Source organism: Prinia subflava, chromosome 5 (assembly GCF_021018805.1).
Source record: "Prinia subflava isolate CZ2003 ecotype Zambia chromosome 5, Cam_Psub_1.2, whole genome shotgun sequence".
Taxonomy (NCBI): Eukaryota; Metazoa; Chordata; class Aves; order Passeriformes; family Cisticolidae; genus Prinia; species Prinia subflava.
Window position 1 is genome coordinate 56596015 of NC_086251.1, and position 16068 is coordinate 56612082.

The 16068-nt window shown below is 41.6% G+C and overlaps 1 protein-coding gene across 1 annotated transcript in view; it reads right to left on the reverse strand.

Moving 5' to 3' along the window:
• Positions 1-16068, reverse strand: part of MTHFD1 (methylenetetrahydrofolate dehydrogenase, cyclohydrolase and formyltetrahydrofolate synthetase 1) — a 40352-nt gene that overhangs the window by 5365 nt on the left and 18919 nt on the right. The window contains exons 11-26 of the mRNA XM_063399535.1: positions 15642-15815; positions 14994-15130; positions 14658-14704; positions 12269-12376; positions 12093-12167; positions 10203-10305; positions 8960-9036; positions 7860-8000; positions 5261-5329; positions 4619-4730; positions 4292-4431; positions 3833-3874; positions 2713-2813; positions 1827-2004; positions 1341-1448; positions 24-176 (exon numbers count right to left, since the gene is read on the reverse strand). Of these exons, the coding sequence (XP_063255605.1) occupies positions 24-176; positions 1341-1448; positions 1827-2004; positions 2713-2813; positions 3833-3874; positions 4292-4431; positions 4619-4730; positions 5261-5329; positions 7860-8000; positions 8960-9036; positions 10203-10305; positions 12093-12167; positions 12269-12376; positions 14658-14704; positions 14994-15130; positions 15642-15815 (1765 nt within the window). The remainder of the gene's footprint in view (positions 1-23; positions 177-1340; positions 1449-1826; positions 2005-2712; positions 2814-3832; positions 3875-4291; positions 4432-4618; positions 4731-5260; positions 5330-7859; positions 8001-8959; positions 9037-10202; positions 10306-12092; positions 12168-12268; positions 12377-14657; positions 14705-14993; positions 15131-15641; positions 15816-16068) is intronic.

Sequence of the window (16068 nt, forward strand, 5' to 3'; positions counted from 1 at the left end):
CTCACCCCACAGCTATCACATACCGTTCCCACCAGTGGATACAAGAATCCAGCCCCAACGCTGGCCCGAATGTCCCGGATTGGCAGAACAAAACCTGTAGGGGCTCCTTTTTGTTCAGGGTCGTGAGACAACGACAAGTGAGTTTTAGCCATGCAGATTGGCAGGTTTCCAAATCCCTGGGACAACAGAAAGAAAAGGAATGACATAAGTGGAAAAAACAGTAATTTCTCCAGTACAAAAATGTAATTGCTCTATTGTGCCATTCTCTGCAGACATCAGGCATTTTATTTCCCAGCAAGTGCTTCATCCACAGCCTGTCAGATCCACTGATCATTCTACATCCCCATTTCTTCTCCCTCAAAATTTTCCCCATCCCCATTAAATACTAAAGAAAGAACCACCATGTCCCTCAGCACATCCAGCTGAGGAAAAAATGAATGGTATGGAAGTGCTGGATACACAACCTTGACAGCCAACTTCCTACTCTCTTCCCAAAATGTTAAACAGCTCAGAGTTGCAGTTTCATTCAGATGAAGTCAGTTAATTAGAAAAGTTGGATCAATACAATTGCAGGTCGTGAGGAAGTGGCAATTGCATGCCTTTGGGATTTTGATGAACTTGGAAGATATAAGCATGAAAGTGAGAAGCTGAATATGCCAGCAATAAATGGACTGCAAAAGGAAAATTGGTTACAGCAACCAATGAATTGCCAGTCGTCACATTGCTTTTCTCTTTGAAGACCTTCAATAGTGCAGAAGCAGGTAAATTCACAACATCATGCTAGAGAAGAGCAGAAGCAACACAGCAACCAGAAAACATTGAGTTCAACAACCAGATGGCAGGTTCAAAACTTAAAACACTTTCCACATCGAGTCTTGTATAACCCACAGAACTCTTTCCCCAACATAATTGTGACTGACAAAAAATCCACACGGACTTAAAAACTGATTAGTGGAACTTGATCTCAATGGAACAAGATGGAAAAATAATCAGAGACTATTTAAAACCAGCATAATGACTTGTAATTCCCTAATTCTCTAAATGCTGAAAGACTGGAGAGTATAGTAGGCAAAGATCACTAAATCTTCCTACCCTTTCTCCCCAAAACTATCACAGATGGAAACTGAGTGATACTGGGCCACATGAGTGAGTTCTGTCTTCTTCACTAAAACACACAGTTTTTCCTTTCCCACATCCTTTTCTTCCTCTGCCATAGCAGCATTTAATGAGTCCTGGATAAGGACACAATCTGAGTGAGGTTTTCCTTCAAACACAGCTTGAACACCACCATTTGGTTTGATAATTTTGCATGAAAAGCACCAGTGATGTGGAAAACCCACCTGCTTGGTGTACAGGGCAACTTTCTCCTGTGCTTCTGGAAGTAGCTCAATGTCTCTTGCCCCGTAGACCTGCTGGGCAATAAGCCTGATCTTATCTACAACAGACAGCTAGAAAAACAAAAAGGACAGGCAAGTCAATGTGGCCAAAGTGCAAAGACCTGCAGCATCACAGCAGTTTCAGATCCTCCATATGTGTTACCAAGTGCACATCTACAGACATAAGGCTTAATTCCATTTGCTGTAGAACCAATTATAGAGTAATTTGAGGGTTTTCAAAACATGTTTCAGTATTTCAATGGTAGCCAAAACAGTAAGAACTGACTAACTAGGTCTTTGAAACTCGTGGAATCAATGTTTCAATTCTAGCATCACGTTTCTTCTCAATTTCTCAGACAGCCTTTTAGACAGCCCTAAGCAATTTAAATTAGTGAAACCAACTGATATAAACAAATAGCGTTTATATACTGTAATAGTGCAAGTTCCTACCTCCACATTATAGAGGAACCTGAAGTTGCTAGGTGCCTGGGATGCTCTCTGAACAGCTCGGGCCAGGGCCAGGGCTCCTTTCCCTCCCTCTGCCCAGTGAGTGCACTCCACAGCATCGAATGCTCCTGCCTCCTTTGCATGTTGTACTACAAGGGCCAGTTCAGCCTTTGTATCTGTCCTGCAAGGAGAAAGTTTGCATGTTTGTATCAGAATGCACACACAGTAAAGGATTGTTTGTTCTTGACAAGATCCAAAATGTGTTCTAAGAAATCACAGCTGCCAGAAAGCTGCTCAGGGATTATCCAGCACAGCCTCCTCCTTGGCTGGCATCAGCTTTAACACCACAGCTCAAAGTAGTTCTGCATAAAAAGACCACACAGTGGTTGTCTGCTGTGCAGTACAATAAGCAGAGCCCAATTCATGCATTTTCCAACAATGCAAAACTGTGGCCTTCCAGTATCTAGAGAGCCCCTACAAGAGAGCTAGAGAGAAACTTCTTACAAGAGCACAAGTAGTGACAGGACAAGGGGGAATGCTTTCAAACTATCAGAATAGGTTTAGCTTGGATACTCGGAAAAAATCCTTTACTGTCAGGGTGCTGAGGCACTGGAACAGGTTGCCCAGGTGTTGAAAGTGTTCAAGGTCAGGATGGATGGGGCTCTGAGCAATCTGGTGTAGTGAAAGGTAACCCTAACTCATGGCAGGGGAGTGGAACTAGATGATCTTTAAGGTTCTTTCCAACCCAGGCCATTCTATGATTTTATGACTCCATGGAAATGCTGCCAACACATCAACAGTACTGAAAACAAGAGTTTGTGTTAAACACAGTATATGAAGTGCCACAATGTTACACCCCTGCATCACCTCCCCATCCCAGCTCACTCACTTGAAAGCATTGACAGCCACGACCACTGGGACACCAAACATCTGCGCGTTCTGGATTTGCTTGTTTAGGTTGCTGCAGCCTTTTGCCACCAGCTGAAGATTCTGTAGAGAAGGCAGCAAGCAGGAAACATATTTTATCAGGGCAGGGAAACCTTTGTTACAAACCAAATAAATCCAGAAGCTAACAGTAAAAGTGTCAAAATGGGAATGAAACCCATTTTTAAAGGCAAATCCCCAGTGCTGCTTTTGGAATACTTCAGACCACTGCAAGCTCTTGGACAGGAGATAGGAAAAAGACTGACCACTTCTCATGATCACTGCTTTCAGCTCCCAAGTCAAGGTAAGAGAAACCATTTTTTATAACTTTTTTTATGTTTAAAAAGTTAATATCTGTTTTCATTAACTCCCCACAGTAAAGCTTCAGCTTCCTCTCTGACACATTTCTCTTTATATATCAAATATCACCAGCAGTGCATTTCATGACATCCATTTGAAGTCTGTGGCAACAGCTTTCAGTTTACATATATTTACATTTTGCAAGCATCAGAGACTATTCCTGGAAATTCAGACATTTCATCCCTTCCTATGCAAAGGATAATATATACAGAAGCTCCACGAGTGAAAGAGCTACAGCAGTGTAAAGAGCCTGATCAATTATCCAAGGTTACACAACCACTCAAAGCATAAGGATGGAAGGTGAGGCTTTAGTTCACTATCCTTGCTTGCAAATGAGGGGAGGATAAAAACAAAAACTGTTGCTACGAAGAGAGTAATTAGAGAGGCACACTGGATATTTTCAGAGACAATATTTCAGCTAAGCAATTACTCCACATTGAGAAGGCTGGGGAAACAGAGTAGATATTACTATGAAAAAGTGAGCACACAGACAACTGCGTGAGTTAGGGAGAATAAAAAGGCTCTGAACACTGGCTAGGTCAAGGACAATAAATGTTTGAGAGAGCAGAGCCAAAGTAACATCACTGAAAAAAAGAACATTACAGCTTGTTTGAAGAAGCCTTTCTGTGGCAGCTAAGTAAGTGACACACTAGTAATCCAGGCATGACATCATCATGTCATGACCACAGTTAGCTGGCCCACTGTCACAACAGCTTAAAGATTACCTCTTCTGTGTACTCCTTTGGCAAAGGTACCCCAGCAGTGACCTGTGGAAAAAGGGAAAGAAATGGAGCCCCATAAGGCTTTTTATCTATGACAGCAATCCCCACTTGATTCTTATTAAACGGTAACAAGATACAACATTCTACTCCACACTGATCCTTATTATTTCTAAGAAAAAAATAAAAGGAAAAAAAGAGACTGCATCATGAAATACATGACTCACTCTGGGACTGTTAGAAGTGGCCCAGCATGCAGGCACTTCACTAGGGCAGTACAAGCAGGTATGAACCTGTAACATGCTACAATGAAGCTCTTGACAAACGGGTAAATACCAATTCCTTTCACATCTCTGAATTTCAAGACAACTTCAAGCTGATCAAATGCTACAGGTCTTTAAGTGACTGGAACAGAGCAAGAGGAACGGCCCCTCAGGCCTACTGAAAACCTTCCCCAGTACTTACTGCAGGTCCTCCCCCATGCATTTTGAGAGCTCGGATAGTGGCCACCAACACCACCACGTGAGGCCGGAGACCAGAATAGCGGCACTTAATGTTAAAGAATTTCTCCATGCCTATGTCTGCACCAAATCCTGCTTCTGTAACTAGAGTAGGAAATTAAAAAAAAAAATGTTTGTGAAAGATTTCTGGGTGGAGAAATCATACTCTGATTATATAAACCAGAAACTTCTTCCAAGGAAAAATAAAATTAAAAAGCCCAAAGACAGTCATGATAAAAAGAGGAAGATCCTTCCAAAACAAAAAGCAAAGAAAAACATTCCACACACTTACCAACAAAACCGTCTTTACCCACAAGCTTCAATGCTATTTTGTCTGCCAACACAGAGGAATTCCCATGTGCAATATTGGCAAAAGGTCCAGCATGAACAAACACTGGTGTTCCCTAGAACAAGGGGGATGCAGCAGAGAAAGAGAAAAATCAGAAAGTGCAATTTTGCAAATATGCAGCATGTCAGAAGCTAAGTACTGTGGTATCTGAAAGTAAAGAAGAAACATTTTTAGAAGACAGATCTTAAAGCCTTCTGATCAAACATTTGTTATCAGCAATAAGGACTACGGGGCAAACAGGATTATTATAATCTCCACAAGTGGAGGTATTAATCCGCTTAGGAAAAGGATGGCTAAATCCCAGCAACTCTTTGTCATTCTCCTTCATCCACACCATTTAAATTCCCAAAACACCCCTTGACATTAAAGACAACAGACCAAAGACACAGCAAAGTTCAGTGCATTTCTTCAGCATACTCCCATGTGCCAGTGGCAGACCTAGAAGGATTCCAGCCCTCTCCCCTGGCCCTGAACACAAAACTCTCAGCTCTGAGCTGAGCAGACCCACACTGACTGTGATGATTGAACTCAACCAGTTGCTCTGAGTGCCTTCTGAGAGCCAAGAAGCAAATCATCTGTGCTCACCTCTAGTGTCTGCATGAGGTTTGGTTTAATAGCATCTTTCATCAAGACAGCCAGAGCTCCAGTTACTCCCTAAAAGAAAAAAAGACAATCACTTTCCAGATGTACCAAGACCTTGAGATGGCTCCTATGCAGTGTAAAGGCTGGGATTTTGTCCTTGTGGGCTTTTGGTACCAGAACCAGAAGTCACTCAATACAGAACTAACTCTAGTCAGGACAAAGCAGAAAAATGACCTTTACAGTCCTCTAAGAGGATCTGTGATTTCTGGTGGGAGCAGCCTCTTGGTTGTGACCTTGCAGGGCCATCACTTTGTAGCAAAGGCATAAAGAACAATTAATTCATGTTTCAATGCTATGGCAAGGTTAACAGATAAGAGCAGCAAGGGAGGAACCTCTCAGTTAGTATGGTTTACTGCAGCTCATTCAGTGGCACAAAGCAAGGTTCTTAGATTTTGTAGGTGCATTTGTCTTGGATTTTCTTCTTTCTTTTCTTCCTTTTCAGCAACTTGGTCTACATACTGGCCTTAAAATGTCATAACAACCTGCTACATCCTGCTCAAGTCTCTTGTGCAGAAATAACTTTTAAAGTGAACCTCTGTGCTGATTGAGAACAAGCAAACTGACATGAAAGGCAGACACTGGAGCCCATGTTTGCTCCCAGGTGCAGACATGTACCCTGCTGAATTCTGCTTCCTGTGCAATGAAAGTTTGTGATTTCATCCCCATGTGCTCTGGGAAGAGAAGATGTGGGTTTGGTCATTTTTGTGACTGACAGTCCAGTGGAAACCAAAGTAGCTGTTATCCAGCACTTGAAAAAGTAAGTAAAATTGTTGTCACGAGTCCTGAGCCAAATGTTTCACAGCAGTTATGAAAGCCTTGACCCATAATCTCTTTTTCTTCCTTTCAACTTCAACTGAATTGCAGCACTCAAAGATATGAAAGATTATTTCTTTTTAAGACATTCACTGCTTTGTTTCATTAGTTTCAATCTTGCCACATGAAAGCTTATTTAACATTTAATGGATAAGCTTTAAACTTCAGTCATCTCCACAGTGATGAAAACTGCAGAGCAAGATTTCCATGGCGACATTTCAGACCTGTGTCGCTCATACATCCCATCTCTAAAAACCTGTAGTCAGTTTTTGATTCCACGTTTCTTCCCAGATTTTTTTTTGCATTTCCTGGTAGTACACATGACATTGGTTGCATCACAGCAGCAGGACCCAGCCTGGTCTCTGCAATCACATTTCTGCCTGCATGAGGAGTGGGTAACATGGTCCTAACAACACAAGCCACTGGCTGCCATCAACTGCAAACATGTAACAGACAAGAGAACCTGCTGGATGTCTGATACCATCCTCCATTCTGCAGTTGGAATGGACAGAATTAAATATAAATAGATTTTTAAAAAAGTTTTAAAAAATTGACATGAAATACTTCTATCACCTAGACACTACAGGAAAGTTGAAGTAACTCCCAAGCCAAGTTGATGGGCAGTAAGAAACACTCCTGTTTTCCAGAAAAAGGGTTTAACTCAGTCACTTAAGTTAAACTGGCAGCATGCTAGGTGTAGGAATTAAAATCTCAAAGCTGCCTACAGAACTTTGGCACACGCTCTTTCTCATTCCCAACAAATGTCTCACACAGGGATTTACAGATAAATTGTTCCAGCCTGGCACTTTTCCTGCAAGGCCAGAGTCAGGCCATCAATCTACTGTTTCTTAACCTTATCCTGAGAGGAAGTAAAACAAATAAACAACACTCCCACAGAAACCAGAAGGAAACAAAAAACCTGCAGCAAGATAGCAAGAGCTGGGGAAGCCTACATGCCCTGTCTCACCTAGCTGGAAACACAGGTCAGGAAGAAGTGCCTGGGACACAGGGCATTGTCCTGAAACCACACTGAAAGCAGCTTTTGGGAAAACACTGTTTGACACACTCCACAGACCTGCCAAGAACTAACAATTATTGGAGGGAGAGCTGCAAAACAGTGCTGCAGTTTGCAACTGCTGCTTAGGGCTGCTTTACACACTGGTAACAGGCATCACCAGCACTATGACATTCAGCATTTCATGAAGGGAAATTAAATATTTGTGTTCCTCATCAAAGGCTGCCTTACAGAGAACACACACTTTTCACAAATGCTTTGGCTTTTACAGCATTCACAGACTCCCAGAAGAAGATATTTCATTGTCTGTAATTGAATTTGCACAATGCTTTGTTCCTGTTCAATGTTTTCCTCACTCCAGGGAGCCTAAGAAACAGGATGGCCAGCAGGATGCATTTTGAGTTCTTCTGATCCATAAACACCCTTTTTATGTAGAAGCCACCACATATTTCTCCCTCCCATGGTGACAGTTTCAACTTGACACACAGCACATCACACAGGACCCCTGTCCTTGCCCAGGTTATGCACACACCCTCTCTGGATAAGGTGGCAGCCATGCTGAAGGAAAAAAACCTTCATTAACTGCAGGGGCTGGGATTTTATCTTTCATCTTCTATATGTTGATTTTTTTTTCCACGGAATTGTCTCTCTGCTTTTTAATCCAAGGACTTTCAGCAGTAAGAGGAAAAAGCATTTAATGGCAATGACTCTTACAAGGTCATCTGCTGTGACTGGTTGTCCTTTTTTGCTGCAAGCAACCACCATTCTGCCAAATCGCTTTTTCATATCATCCAACCCATCAGCCAGGGCTAGCACTGCCATGATTTCACTGCTCACCGTGATGTCAAACTGAGCCTGCAAGAGATAAATGAAGGATGTGAACTCATTAAGATTCCCTCCCAGCAATTCTTACCTCTGTTCAATTCTTGAAATCATCACCATTGTCATAAAAAAAAGAAAGAGAAAAATACAGACATACAATATACAAGAAATCCAAAGCATTTCTCTCAGAACACTTCGTTTAATTTGGCCATTTTAAACTGGATTTTTTTTCTGCAAAATTAAATAAAACCTACTCATTCTGTTGCTATTACGTGTCTCTCCTGGCACGTACATTAGTGATTCATGTAAGAACACGTAACACTAACAAATTATATTTTTGAAGACTGAGCTCACTAACTCATCTGATCATTGCTAAACAATACAGTAAAAGACAAAAAGCCCACCAACAGAAAAACCAGATTCCATAGGAAATGAAGGGTAGAATTCATCTGACATAATGCAGACACTTCCACCTTAGGGAAGCAAAGCACCCTAAGGACATTTCGAGATAAAAGAAAAAGGCTTTTTGGAGCACAATTCATTAGAACTATAAATTTGACAGTTACTTAAGGGATAAGGGGAGTCACAGCCCAATTGCCTCTTTTACTCTATTGATTATACAATGAATCTAGACAAGCTCAGACACTGTGTCTAGTTTTGACCAGATAAACCCCACCCAAAACACCTGCAGTAGTGAAAATGAATCACTGTCATGACCACCCTTAGAAAGGGCACTCTTGTACCACTGCTATGCCACGGTCATCCCAGTTTGGAGAGTCAATATTCAGGAGACAACAGGGAAAAGAGGGGAGAGACAATAAAACTAAACACAGCAGTGGTAGAAAATTTAACTGTTTGGTTGAGAAGACTTTCTGCTTTTTCTTTAACAAGACAATGGTAAAAGATGACAACATCTAGAGTTACAGAAACTTCCTTTAGGAACACCTTTTTCCAAGTACTTTTTAAAACATGTGAGAAAAGGGAACAATTACCGTCCGTGAGAAGCCTTTCTCTGTTACAGACTGTCCAATAGTGATTTTCCTAAGGAATCTGTCATTTGTATCCAGTACTGCAAGGAATGCAGAGAGGTGAGATGTCACATTGCCATAAATTCATAAAGTCATAAATTCACATCTTTGCCCTGTGGCAAACACCCAGCCAGGTCACCAGTGAAGAGAAGATGGCAGTTTGAGAAGCCTCTCCTAAAGAATGGCAAGTGCTTCTCAACATGATTCTTACACAAAAACCGCAATGAAATTAAGATACCCACAGATAAACAAGAGCCTGCACTGCATCCAGAGGGAGTCTGCATCCCTTTGTGTGTATTAATCACCAGACCAAAGCTTCTCTGAAAAGCAGAGCTGATAATGTTATTGCAATTGATTTTTCATCATTATTAACCAATATGAATCCAGGAAATTACTGCAGTCAAAAAGAAATAAAATTAACACTTTATAAGTTAAATGATAAAATGGTCAGATACTATCACTTAGTGAGAAATGTTTCACATAGCTCCATTATGTCAAATTACCTTGGAAACACAAACTATGAAACACTGGCTTAAATTTGCTGTTTCTTTCTATATGCTTGAAATATTACAAGTGTTTTATGAAGTATTTCCCATGAGGAAGACTACTTTAGCCTCATTACAGGTTATGAAGCAAATTCTGGAGAATACATTTCATACTGTATTTTAAAAGAAAGAAGAAAAAGCAATACTCTTGGAGCCTAACTCAGGAAAAAAGCCTGCTTTTAAAATTCTTTTGATAGTGAAATATTAAATCTGCCAGACCAGAGAATGACTTTACCTTCAACTATCCTTAAAAACCTTTTTAAAAATCTGGTCTTCATTTGCTGTCAGTCCCTGACAGAGCAAGTGGGCAGATTAAAACTGAGTTTAATCCCAGAGCAAAACCCTCCCCTTACTCACAGAGCACTAAGGTAAAAAGGCTGTTGGCTACAATTGCCAAATTCAGCTCTCTCAGTGACTGACAAATCCAGAAACATGAACTTGCACCCGTTAAACTCTTAATGTTTGTGAATTCAGAGCAGATTCAGACCCTGTGTCAGACCTTTTAGAAATGGGATCCCAGCTGCAGGCAACTATCCCACCAAACTTAAGGAAGGAAGAACCAGCTTTGCCCTCTCTCCCATTTTCCCAGGAAACACAGTTCTTCAGCTCCAGCTGCAAATGTCTATTTTGACACATTTTCTTTCATTTAATGTCTCTAGTACCTCTTTGCCATGTTATGGTGCCTGGGTCAATGTCCAGTCTCACAAATGCATTTACTTCTTCCTTTGTCAAAGCCATAGGATCAGTTTTGTTAATGCCCAGTTTCTATGGGAAGAAAAGACAAATAAAAGATATAGTGAAAAGATTCACAGAAATGAACCTTTTACTGCAGCACTGAGGTTTTGACAGCAACATCTGCATATTCAGAAATAAGGAGGGGCTGCCTTTTTGGGACCCTTTCTTCCAGACCCCACAACAACATAAGATGATCCATATCAGCACATACTGGACAGAGCTTGCTGCTGTCCATCTTAAAAAAGGGCAAAGCAGACAATGGAGCTCATTAGGACAGGTTGTCACCAAGGTTTGTGCAAGGCACCTACAGAAAGAGTAAGAGACAGCTCTGCAGTTCCTTCCATGCCTTGTTCTTGTCATTAGTCTCACATGCTTACATCCATTTCTCATTAGTTTGCCTGGGGTCACTGCACACAGCTACACGTATTTAAAGCCACTGCTTTCAGCATGTTGGTTAAAGCAGCACAAAGGAGGAATTAAACAATTCAGTCACAAGGCTGTCAGCATCCCAGAAAGCTGATCTTGAACACACTGAGAGGATGGGCAGTGTGCCAAGTTGCTTAATTGAGAGAAGAATTATCTCAAGAAGCCTGATACAAGTGCAAGCTTAGGCACGAGGGAAACGATTCAGTTGATTTATGAACGAGCAAGGTTTTTTTAATTAACTAGACAGTTAAGTCGTATTTTTCTCCTGAAGAACAGCAGGGAAGAAGAAAGTCTGTTCTCTTCCTCTTCAAGCATATCATTTAGAAAAGGAAATAAACAACAACAATGACAGAGATATCATCTTTCTGGAGTATTAGCATCCTGTTCACATCTTGACATTTAATAACCAGAAGAGCGGTTAGGGTAGAGTTCCCTCAGCAGTCCATCAGGAACACCAAGCAGTATGACATCATTTCTTGCTCAGCAGTGGAAGCAAACCACACACTCTCTAGTGGTTAAGACATTACAGCCAATTAATATGTCAGAGTTTTACCTTCCTAAGTAGTATGACTATTGCTCCTGACTTCCAAATGGGCAACTGATCCAGCCTGAATATTCCACAAAACAGGCTTGTACCCTGAAGGAGCTCAGCAGGGCTCAGTCTGTCCGCCTAGCTGCAAGGTTCCAGCCCAGTGCAAAACTATTCATCTGCTAATCCTCATTTTTGCAGAAGCCAATGTGAACTTGCACATGCCCTTAAGTTTTCAGGATCACAGGAGCTGTGGGCTGTTCAGGGACTGCCATTCAATGACAGGGCTACTTATCTAACCAGGATTTTTTTGTTTGTTTCTTTGGTTTTTGGGTTGTTTTTTTTTCAGAGGAGAAATTGGCCATGTAGGGAACAGGTGTTTATTTAATTTTTCTTTGTTTTCCCAATCTGGGTAAGGCAAAGAATATTCTGTATGTTCTCCTTCTGCTGAATATTACAACTTGCTTTATTTTGTGCTGCATTATCTACACAGCTGTCACATGAGAACCACTAATCTTTAGCTGTAACTGTGTGTTAGGTACAGAGACTGATTCTGGTCTCTTCTTAAACTGCATTAAGGATACTGAACTGACACCACTAATAAAGGACACTAATCTGTGTCTCTTCCCACTGTGTTAATCATAGAGTATTTGACAGAGTTATACCAATGATTCTTCCCCTTGGGGCTGCATCTGTTTTCTGTGCTGTTTGAAGGGTTACCACACTTCTGCACACTTCATGTAAAAAATAAATGCCAGCAGAATAACTTAAGGGCCAACACAGGGGTAACATAGCTCTGCCTACCTAAAGGATAAGTAAATGGACCAGAACCATAAACCAACGAGAAAAGCAGTGAGCTCACCTGCAGTCTTCGGATCTGAATGTCTGAGAACTTCCTGACACCATTGACAGATGGCACCAAACGGTTGTAGAGAGCCTTACAAAATGAAAGAAGCAGGTCATCAGCACTGCTGGCACATCCCAACCAGCCTGGCCAAAGTGGGCTGGGATCAAATACAAGGTAAGAAAGGATTGTACCTGGTCAGACTGAGTCAGCTCGTGGAATATACGTGCGTCAATAGCAGCAGCGACCAGGTTGTTGGCTGCAGTGATGGCATGGATGTCACCAGTGAGGTGAAGGTTAAACTAGAGGACATAAAACATATCAGTTGCCTCATCCTGCTGCAATTTTCATTTATTCCAACTCACCGTAGACAGATGGAAAGAGGAGTATTAATAGTAATGTTAAAGTGGGTGAGGGTGGAGGGGGAGAGATTGCTCAGTGCAGTATTGTGGAAGGGAGGAAAGAATTTCTCTAAAACATAAAAATGCCTCCCCCACATTCATGTCATTTTACAAACTTCTAAAACAAAGCTCCCAAATAAAAAGTTGTTTGTTTTTTCCTTTTCCCCTCCACCAGAAAAGTTCTCACAGGCTCCTTGGCACTTAAAAGGACCAACTTGGCACACTCTGTGCTCTGCACTGCTCCTCCTTCACCTTCCTACTGACCCCCTCATTTGCACAGCAGCTTTCACACATACATTAGCTGAAGTGGCTGCTGCTCCCACAAGGGAATCTGAGCTAAACTGGAACTAGCAACCTTGTGCAGCACTAGCAGTGGAGCTGTGGTTGCACAGAGTTCTGCTTAAGGTAACCACCCAAACACAGAATCACAGGCAGAACTTGTAGACCACGTACTACACAGTGACACTGCTAGTAGTTTTCTTAGTTCTATCTCATTAAAACATAGTTTGAGTGGGTTTGCCTACATAAGTTATCTGGCTGCACTGTAGCTGTGAAGCTGGTGAAGGATCTAGATTGGGTGTGAGGGAAAATTTCTTCATGGAAAGGTTTGTCAAGCATGGGAACAGGCTGCCAGGGAAGTGGTGGGGTCACCATCCCTGGAGGTATTTCAGAAACATGCAGTGGAACTTGGGGACACAGTTTAGTGGTGGGCTTGGCAGTGCCAGAGGAATGGTTGGACTTGGTGATCTTAAAGGTCTTTTCCAACCTAAATGATCCTATGATAATGGCAGGTGAGTAAAAGGTGTGATTAAAACAATCCTCTTCATCTCTAGTGAAGCAGCAAAGGAAGAAGATGAAAAGGGGAAATCAGAAAAGGTGATATGACAGAATACCTTACAACACCATTTTACTGAAGCCTTGTTACTGTGGTCTTAAAAACCCACAAAGCTAAAACAGAATGCAGCTAGTCACACACTGATTATAAACCATAATTAGTAAATGCTAACTGTTGTCTCATTCTGCATACATGCAACAGGAAGCAATTGTTATTACCTTTGTTCTGCAGAATGAACTCAAAAGTTTTCACTTGCTATTTTTTTCATAGGATGAAATCTGCATGCAGAATTATTAAATGATGTATCAAGGTCATTATTGTACCTAGTGACTACATTTACTTTAATTTTACCAGACATGCATTGACTAAAATACTCCCACAAAACCATGTGTATTTGTACCATGTGGGTCATACTTAAAAGAAGTCATTCCAGCCAGTTTGGTTCCTAGTGTGGCTGTTTCCCACTGCAGCACACAGTCAGGTATTTTGGCTTGTCTTATTCACACTCCCAAAGAGGAGGAGGTTATTTTTCCTGTCACATCCATCTTTCACACATGTTCTTGGCACATGACTAAATCAATATTCTGCCTCCTGAACATCTTTCTTTTATGGACTTGCTGCATCAATTAGAACAAACAGCCCTTTTGATCGTTTCTGCTTTTCTTCCTGAAATTGTCCTGTGTCAATCTACAATGCACGAGACAAAGGTAGAATTCTACAGGCAATTACTCCGAGAGCTGAGAGAGGCACGAAAGCACACACTACACGTGGTTTTGTTAATTCTCTGCCTCCAGACACAGAACTTTACTTGTTGCCAAGTCACACCAGAAATATGCTCCAGTGCCAGTCCCCCAGGGGCTGAAGTCTTGGCACTGCTGATTCCAAAATTCCCTTTTCCCAGTTCGTGTTAGTAATCTAAAACACAAGTACACCAATATGGCTCACAGAAAGAGTCGGTGGCCACCACAGTTGACAGAACTATGCAATACTTTTCCAAAAATGCATTAAGCCATTATCATCTTCATTTCAGTGCTGGGAAAATGAGGCACAGGATGTACTTTGCTCCAGGGTACACAGCAATTCAAAGCAGAGAAGGGGAGGGAAGAGAGGATCTGGGAATTCCTAGCTCTATGAAGTCCCCCAACCATGAAGGCACACTTCTGAACCAACACAAGGATGGTTGTTTACTAAAAAAAAAACCCAAAAATCTTTGCTGAAATCAATCAGCCAGTTCTTCCAAGTGCTACACTAGGTCATAAACTCATACATTTTCTAAGTTATCTGACTGCAGTATCTCTTCAAGGTCTGTGAGCTGTGAGTGCAATGAGGCTTTGCATAAAGAATTACCTCTTCCATGGGGACAACCTGGCAATAGCCACCACCCGCAGCTCCACCTGCAGAGAGACAACAGTCAGACCCCACCAATCCAGGTGTCTCAGCCCAGAGTTCTACTGCATCTGTTTGCTTCATGGCTCCACGAGGGGAGCTACTGCTGAGCAGCTGAGTTTAAATCCCATCACAGCACCCTGAAGACACAACTGAAGAACTTACCCAAAGCTCTTTTTCTTTAAAATAAATGCACTTGTAACTAGAAATAATGTAAAACTACAGTGCAGCAGAATAGTATTTCTGAATGCCATCTTTGTCCATTTAGGCCAGCTAAAAGCAACAGAACAATCATACCTTTTATGCCAAAAGTTGGTCCCTGAGAAGGCTGCCGAACACAGGCAAAGACATTCTGGTGAAGGTGTGCTCCTAAGGCTTGGACAAGGCCAACAGTGGTGGTGCTCTTCCCCTCTCCCAGGGGAGTGGGAGTTATTCTGCAGCAACAAAGCAGAAGAGACACAATTACACCCTTGTAGTGGGTGAGAATCAAATACCAGGGATAAAACCACACAGTGATTGAAGTTAATAAGAATTCAAATTCTGAACTGGCTTATACTTCAGCTAATCTTCATCACTTCAAAACTGGAAAGAGATTGGCAAATTATCACATAAATGCTGATGACTTTCCTCTGAAACAATTTGCTAGTTCCTACTGAAGGCAGGCTACTAGACCAGGAGAAGTTTGGCTAGGAACCAGGCTACCCTTCATAACCCTGATCTGTAGACCAAAACAATCCATCTGCTGGACAGAAATGTCAAGCTACGTTCCCATTGTTTGCCACAAGTGATCAATCTACTTCCCAAACTATTCCATTTTCACAGTGATTTACTAAAACCCAGAGGACCCCTTACAGTCACCCTACCAAAAGACAATTCAACAACAAGCCATGCTAATAAAATTTCTTTTCATCTTGTAAGTGATGTCTCAGTTCAGGAAGCACCTACCCAGTAACAACGACGTATTTGCCATCTGGCTGGTTCTGCAGACGTTTCAGAACTGAGAGCTGAACCTTGGCTTTAGTTTGGCCATAGAGCTCCACCTCATCAGGAAAAAGGCCAACTTCTTTTGCAATTTGATCAATGGGCTTGGGCATGCAAGACTTTGAGATTTCAATGTCACTTCAAGAAAAAGAGCAAGATGAGTTTATAAGTCAAAGATTTCCCACAAATTCCCCGCTTCTGGATGGAATAAACTACAAACACCGAATCTATATTTTAGAAGTCAATCTTTAAACACCTCTAGTTAAATGGATCAATCCCACCAATATCAGGAACATTAGAACAGACACATCCTCAGAGTTGCCTTTTTAAAAATAAAAAAAGGCCAAACCCAAAACAAACAATCCCTCTCCTCAACCTCCCCATTTTCCCG